This window comes from Manacus vitellinus, unplaced genomic scaffold (assembly GCF_001715985.3).
Source record: "Manacus vitellinus isolate BGI_N305 unplaced genomic scaffold, ASM171598v3 scaffold_42_pilon, whole genome shotgun sequence".
In the NCBI taxonomy this organism is placed as follows: Eukaryota; Metazoa; Chordata; class Aves; order Passeriformes; family Pipridae; genus Manacus; species Manacus vitellinus.
The window spans coordinates 7,139,375-7,147,414 of record NW_021940553.1 but is presented as its reverse complement, the minus strand read 5'-3'; the positions used below and the strand labels follow the sequence as shown (position 1 = coordinate 7,147,414).

The 8,040-nt window shown below is 44.9% G+C and overlaps 1 protein-coding gene across 1 annotated transcript; it reads right to left on the bottom strand.

Annotated features, from left to right (window-relative positions):
* Positions 1-4,315: 4,315 nt before the first annotated feature.
* Positions 4,316-5,035, bottom strand: LOC103767437 (interferon). Its single transcript, XM_008934576.3, has one exon. The coding sequence runs from the start codon at positions 5,033-5,035 to the stop codon at positions 4,316-4,318; it is 720 nt and encodes a 239-aa protein (XP_008932824.3).
* Positions 5,036-8,040: the final 3,005 nt, after the last annotated feature.

Genomic DNA, 8,040 nt, shown 5'->3' with positions numbered 1-8,040 from the left:
GTTGGGTATGAAACCGTCTTGGTTTTGGCACATGCTTCTCTTTTCGTGGTGTTGTGGTTTTTTTGTGGTTTCCCTTTTCTCTCTGGCTGAACTCTTATTACTTTCGTGTTTCGCTGAATTTCTCTTCTTGCCTCTAGATGGACTGTCTGCTTATTGTGTGGTAAAGCAGCTTGGACTTTACCCTTCCTGCCAGGTTCTTTGGTTGTCGAGGACAGGGAATTTTCCTAGTTTCCTTTTTTTAAGAATGCTTAAACCAGCCTCTTCCAACAGTCCCAACGTTAAACATTCCAAGGGTTTTTAAAATAGTATTTGCTGGGAATTGCACTGGTGTATATGTGCAAACAAAATTCTTAAACAGAAGCCCGGAAGCTTTAGGTAACTGATAAGTTACCTGAAGCTTTTGAGCTTTTTGAACTTTTCCTGCAATAAATGCATTATGGTCATTTACTTTATAGTATAAAGTCTTATTTGCACATTTTAACTCCAGGGATTTCCAACACCGCCCTTCTAGTAGCGGACATGGAGATTCCTCCCTTGAGTGGGGATACCCCTCTACATTACTCCTGGAGGCTGAGGAAAAGGCTTTGCCCATGGTCTCTGCATGAGTTACATCATTCTCTAGTTATTTTTAAGATGGCTTTGAAAAGATTGATTTGGTCAATAGTGTACTATATAAATAATTACAACTACCTGTAATGTGTAATAGATAATTCTGATTAAAGTTCTTAAGTCCAATCATTATCAATAATAATTTTATTCATTTTTTTTCCTGAGCAACGTATTTCCTATACAAACATGTCTCTGATCCTGTGGGACCAAGTCATATAAAGGCTCACTTACACCTGTGTAATTCTTCAGACACAAACCTTGACTAAGTCTGAGACTAGGATTGGATAAAGCCGCTCCCAGACTCTCTTCTCTTAGAGGGAATTTAGAAAGCAAGGGGGTCCTTTCCAAACCTTACCACTCAGTAGAAGGGCTTCCTTGGTAAATGTTATCCGAAGCTTCCATTTTGCCCACAACACTCTTCAAGTCCTTTTGTAACTCTCCATTAACTGTCTTTTTGGTTTTTTACTCGAAGTGAGGCATTCTTTGTATTCATCTTTATATTCATAACAATACATCGTTTCTTTGTACATTTTGGGAGAGCTGTAAAATAGTTTATTTCTCAGGACGTTCAAGGAGATGGCTCTGGGTCTAAACACCTGAGGGCTGAATGTTTTTTGGTAAAGCTTCTGCAGTCTCTTTGCTTCCCTTTTGTGGTTTGAACCTTGTTGTGATGGGGGATAAGAAGTCTTCTCTAAACTGCTGCTTTTGAACAGAGAAGGAGGCAGAGATATTTTTGTGTTGGAATTGTTTTTGGCTTTGTGCCAATTGAGGAACTTTTCATGACCACTGTCTCATTATGCTCTGCTGAGGGAAAGGTCCTTTACAAGCAATTTGCAATTTCCAGTGTTTACCTGGTGAAAATATGTGTGTGTCTTATGCCCTCATACTACTGAAAGTTCTCGGTTTCTCTCTCTTTTTTTTTTTAATCACTGATTGTTCATAATTTCCTTTCCACTTTTTCAATTGTTTTTTAGTGGTCTTTTTTCTCTGGGTATCTCAAGTGCGCTGTGATGCTGAAAGGAGGTGGTATCAGAGGAGGTTGGTGATGGCCTTGTCCAGTGATGCTTTTAGATGTATCTCCAGGAATGGACATCATTTAACCTTCCTGATCCCCCTTATGGTGTTGTATCACCTTCACGTTAAAAAATAATATTAATGCATTTGTTCCTTCATGTTTGAATTCCCTTTATTCCAGCTTGTGTCATTACTACTCCTCCTGTTTTTATACCTGAGGAGGTTTTAGCTCCTTCAGCCACCTCAGAGAAGACAGAACCAATGAGGTCCCCATGCCTGGCATTACAGGGTGTTTCTGGTTAGGAGGAACATCAGGAGGACATTAGTACAGCGTGGAAGTTTCATCTTGAGGGGTCCTGCACTGTACCTGAATGTATAAGAGAGCTGGTGTAAGAGCTCACCGAGCCACTCCCCATCACTTACCAGCAGTCCTGGATAACCAGGGGGGTTCCAGATGACTGGAGCTTGGCCAGTGTAATGCTCACCTACAGTCAGAAGTAGGATCCCAGGAACTACAGGTCTGTCAGTCTGACCTCGGTGCTGGGGAAGGTCATGGAGAGATCATTCTGAGTGCCATCACACAGCATGTACAGGAGAACCAGGGGATCAGGCCCAGCCAGCAGGGGTTTAGGAAAGGCAAGTCCTGCTTCACCAACTTGATCTCCTTCTATGACTAAGTGACCTGCTCAGTGGATGAGGGAAAGGCTGTGGATGTTGACTTCCTGGCCGTTTATAGTAAAGCCTTTGACACCATTTTGCATAGAATTCTCCTGGAGAAACTGGTTGCTCCTGGCTTGGATGGATACTCTGTTCCCTGGCTAAAAAACTGGCTAATGGCCATGCCCAGAGAGTGCTGGTGCATGGAATTACATCCAGCTGGGGCCAGTCACTAGTGGTGTTCCCCAGGGCTCACTACTGGGTCATCCCTGTTTAATGCCTTTACTGATGATCTGGACAAGGAGATCAAGAGCACCCTCCATTGATTTGAGGACCAAGCTGGGTTGAGAGTGTTGATCTGCTGGAAGGCAGGAGGGCTCTGCAGAGGGATCTGGACAGGTTGGATCGATGGCTGAGGCCAGTTGTGTGAGGTTCAGCAAGGCCAAGTGCCCTTGGGTCACAACAACCCCCTGCAGTGCTCCAGGCTGGGGGCAGAGGGGCCTTTTCTCCCAGGCAACCAGTGATAGGAAAGGAAAATAGCCTCAAGTTGTGCCAGGGGAGATTCAGGTTGGGTGTTAGTTAAAAATCCTTCACTGAAGGAGTGGTCAGGCGTTGGAACAGGCTTCATTGTATAGTGGGTATATTGGCATTTGGTCAAAGGTTGGATTTGATCTTATTTGATCTTATAGGTCTTTTCCAACCTTAGAGATTCTGTTATTCTATATTTGGTCCCTCTTTTTTGTCACTCTCCAGCTAGATGGGAAGTGATCGTTTGTGTTTGCAAACGACCTCTTCATCCCGTGCAGGAGGAGGCCAGAGCTGCTGACATTGCTTGGGCTTCCCCAGGGAGGGCAAACCAGCTGGGGCAGATATTTTTGGGGTGATGGGTTGGAGGGTGAAGAAGCAGCAGGTGCTGGTGGTGTACGGGCGGTTTCCTTCATGGGGAATGCTGTGCTGGATGTGCTGGTTGGGTAGGACCGCGTTGGGTGGTGGTGATTGGGGGATGTATCTTACTGTTTACTGAGGATGTGTTGGGGTGAAGGACAAGGACAATGTCCTCTGTGTAGTGCAGGTTTCCATGGCCACTGGTCTGTAGGCACATTTGGGAGCATCCTGGACCAGTTGTGGTGGCTGTAGGAGAGCAGTGAGTGGTCTTGGGCATCACCTGTGGATTCTGTGTCTTTTTTGTGTTTCTTGGGGGGCGTTGGTAGCACTGGGCTGCTGTTTCATGTCCAAATCTCTACAGACCTTAGTAGGTCCTCTCCTTGATTCTTTGAGATGCACCTTGTCTCTATCACCTTGCTTGTTCCAAAGCAGTGCTGAATGGGTATTTGTGGTGGGATGATGGTTTGGAGGTGACTTTCATGTCTTGGTGTTGTGAGAGGGTCTGGAAGGGTGGCAGAAGAGGAGGAAGTGTGTCATCTGGACAAATGGGTGCTCCAAGGGTCTGGCATCAGTAGGAGATGCCTTGTGGGCTTTCAGGACCACAGTGGGTCCCTGAAAGTGGCCTGCTATCCGTAGCCTTTGACCTGGGCATGAGGCACTGGGATCAGTGAGACAGGATGCAGGAGGGAAACTCATCCTTGCCTGCCTAGAAGACTGTGTCTTTACCTGTCAGGTATGAACAAGATGACCACAGGTTTGCTTTTTCTTTCTCTTTTTACAAAAAGTCTTTATTTCTAACAAGTGAGTGAATTGATAAGTTAGTGGCTAGCCAAATAAATAAATAAATAATAATTAAATCAATTAAATAAATAAAAAACAGTTCTGTGATAAATAGTGATTGGCATGAGAGTCCCAAAGTATCCCCAAAGTGTCCATGGTCCCATACTGCATCATCAGTTGAGGTTGTAGTCTGGATGGACTGGAAATTCCATGAGTAATAAGTACTGTGTGTATCGCCAGTGCCTCCCAGCTGTCCATTCTGTGCAGCACAGAAACTTCCTCCCCATTCCTTTCCAGTGGCCGTGGTTTGGGTCTGTGGGCTGTGCCACAGCCTGGCCCCAGTGTCGCCACGGTCATACCCATTTCCCCATCAGCTCAGCATTGTGGCTGGAGGCGGCGTGAGCGGTGCCGAGTGATCCCAGCCTGGGCTGCTGCTGCCATCTCCCCATCCGTGGGCACTGGCACTGACTGGGGATGGGCGTTGGCTGTCCGTGGGTTTAGTGAGGTCCAGAGCACCTTGATGCTTCATTCGCCGTAGGAGTGTGTCCACGTGTTGGAAGCAGGTAATAGCTTCAAGGCGGATGTGCTCCCAGGCACAGGCGCTGTGGTTGTGGGCGTGGAGAAAGAGGTGGATGTCCCTGAAGTACCTTTTCATGGTGAACACGAGGTTGCGGGGTCCTTTGAAGAGGCGTGCGTTGTCGGGGCGGCATTGCTCGAGGCGGTGGATGTGGTGCTGGAGTTGGTTGAGGAGGCGGTGTCGTGTGTGGGTGTGCCAGTGCTGGGAGGTGCTGTTGGCGCTGAGGGTGTGGAAGAGGTGTTGTAGGATGCGTAGGGCGGCGGCGGCGGCTTGTTGCGGGTGGAGGTTGTTGCGGCGGAGGGTGTCGGGGAAGAAGGGCGGGTTGTGGAGTTGACAGGTGTGCGTTGAGTTGGGAGCCATGTGGTCGAGGAGCTGGAGTTGTTCCCAGGGGAAAGCGTTGTCGAGGGTCTGCAGGTGGTGACAGGGAAGCCCGGAGGTGAGAGTGGTGAGCAGGAGCAGAAGTGCCAGGGTGCCATTCCGCAGGCAGGGCTGTTGGGATCCAGGTACAGCCATGGTAGAGCCGTGGGTGCTGTGCAGGAGCCTGGTCTGGCTCGGTGGTGGTGGTTGCTGTGCTTAGGGTGCTGCCAGTGTGCAGCTTTTTGTAGTGCCCTGGCTTTCCTTTCATCATCACCATCATCTAGGCAGAATTTCCCTTCCTTCGTTTTCATTTTTGCTTTCTGTTTGCTTCCTCCTGAGGGCTTCTGTTGTGCTTGTACAGTGCGACCAGGAGATGGCCCTCTGTGGGAAGTGGAACTGGTTTTTTCCCAGGGCTGCTACTGTGGAGCTCCTGTCTGTCCTGTTATGGTGCAGCAGGAGATGAAAGTGTGGCAGAAAAAGTTTTCTGGGTGGCCGTGCTGGGGTTGGGTTTCAGGGTTTCCTTTTCATCTGTTTTGTGTGCTATCTTTTGGGTTTTATTTTAAAATTTCTCTGCCTGGCAGCAGCTATTTTTTCTTATTTTATGCTATGATATTATTTTTATATAATGCTTGTTTTGCATGTTAATGGATGTTTTCCTGTATTTCTTATTGACAAATATTGTTAGTCTCTCAGCATTCTTTAATTTTTTTTTTAATATGTATGTGTTAATATTTTTTATTTCTTCTGTGTCTTCTGCAACTTTGCTGATGGAGGAGTTTTTACTCTCTCTGCAAATATCTTGCAGAATATTTTGGGGGGTATCTCTCATACCCCCTGCACCCTGAGTTATTTATCTTAGGTATGTTCATAGTTAGAAATAAATGTATATATGTCACAAAGGATTTTTCGTCAGCTATTCATGCAATGGTTGTGTTTTCTAGATTTTGGGGGGTTTGTTGTGTTTTGAATTTGCTGTGAAAATGATGGGGGGGGGCAGGAGCAGGCAGAAATGTTTGTATTTCATGTGGCAGTCCGCTTACATCTAGAAAGTGAAAGTGGGCAAAGTTCCAAGTGGAAGTCATTGCTGCTTCCTGGGCAACTTCCAGCAGCAAGATATCCTGGTGGCTGCTCATACAGCAAGAATGGGAGTTTCTCCTGAAGTTCTTTTCTAAAGATAACTCAATTACGTAATGTGCATACTGGCGCTGTAAATTCTCACTGTGGATTTTTTTGTTGTTGGGTCCTTTAGTTCTGTGTTACAGTGTTTTCTGTAGGCTGTCTTTTCTGTTCATCTGTTGCAGAGATTTTACAGATGCCTCAGCTGGTGTGTGTGGTACCCAGTGAGCTGCTTGATGGAGTTTAAATCTATTATGTCTCATCACTTACTCTTTTTCCATCCTTTTCTATCTCGCTTTTCGAGCCTATTCCTGGTATTTCAGTTTTGACTTCAGACAGCTTTTCCTGATTGCCTTCTGTAGGTCAGGAGATATCTGTGGTGTGGAGAGCAGAGTGTCTCTTCTAATACTTTCTTTTGGGCAGGCATGAACTGCAAAGATAACTGCCTTGCACTCGTATTTTCTCATGACTGTTTGGTTTGAGTGTGTTTATGCACAGGTGTGTGGGGTAGGGATATTCAGCACTGATGTGGTTTTCCCCTGCCTGAGGCGCAGTGGGAATACTTGCAATTCTTACACTCTGTTCTCATGTGGATTTAATTATATTTTGTCCAGTTTGTATAGGAGAAAATGCTAGTATGTCAGTTCCAGTTCATACCCACTGAATTGTTGACATCTCTCCTCTAAATCTTCTTTTTGTGGCATTTTCGTCAGAAGGTGATAGGCGAGCTGCTTTTAAATAACCTGCTAAGACTTTTAATGTGAATTTGGTTATGTTCTGTCAAGTGATTCATGCTGGAGTTGATAAAGGGGAATTACTTGGGAAGGAAAGGATGATGAAATAATGGCACCATTTCAAGTTACAGAAAGCACCAATACTGAAACTTTGCCACATATTTCACGTTCAGTGATAGAGGATTGGGTACAGGAGACAGGGGAGTGATGCACAGAAATGCACCAAGGTGGTGGCAACTCAGAAAGCATTTGAGGTGCTATGGAATTTGCAGAGAGGGGTATGACAAACGAGGATGCTTTTCCAGTGCTTGAGAATGCGTGAAAATAGATACTGGCTAAATAGTTACTGGCTAAAGCATTAACTCTTGATGGATTGGAGGTGGTGAGTAGTGAAACAGGAAAATTAGGAGGAAAAACAGTAGAGTGCCAGGCCCACAGGTGGAGTTCATCCAGAGAGAGAAGGGCAAACTTGTTGCTTTTTCTCTCAAACTGAAGTCCAAATGCTGCTTTGGTTTTGCTGTCATGTCCTGTCATCTCAGAGTGCAAGCCTTCTAGGGTGAGGACTGTTTATTTTCCTGTAGAGGACCTGGAAGACTGATCCAAGGCAGAGGTCTCCACCTTTTTTATCATGCACCCCATCAGTAAAAAATTTGTGAGCACTCACAATATATTTTTATTTCTGAATTATACTATATACATATATTCCTGTACTAACATGTATAAAACATAAAAAAAAAATTGGAAAAGGAGAAGAAGGTTAAACAAACACTATTTTAAAATTCTGTAAGTTGTATTTATGAATGGTGCCAAACCCATTTTCTTCATGCACCCCAATGGATTGTCATGCCTGCCCCACTTCAGAGACTACTGACTCAAGGTCTCCTGTAATGTAGTTTAAATAAATTTTCCAGTCATCCAATAGTAACTATTTTTCTCCTTTTATGTTTTTGCTGTTTCACTGGCTGACATTTCCACTTTTAGAAAACAGGGCATGGTACAAGGGCAAAACCTTTAGACTACATACATCCACATTGTGACTTTGTCCCTGGTTCTGTTCTAGGCACAGTCTCACAGGAAGATGACAGCTGGGAGGGAAATTGTTTAGTTACTGCCTTTAATATTTTAAATGTCTGTAAAGTAGGTCTATTTTTAACTTGAGGATCCAGGTAAATTTTCATCTCTGCTGCAAGGCATAAGGTCAAATTCTACCCAAACTTCTTTTAGTTCTTGCTTTCAAAATTTTCTTCTGCATATCATATGGGGTTTATAAGAGCTGTTCAGCTCTGTTACAGTTTCAACTATTAATAAATG

Bases quoted from the DNA above. Each gene is read 5' to 3' on its own strand.
- LOC103767437 (XM_008934576.3), bottom strand. From the start codon at position 5,035: ATGGCTGTACCTGGATCCCAACAGCCCTGCCTGCGGAATGGCACCCTG.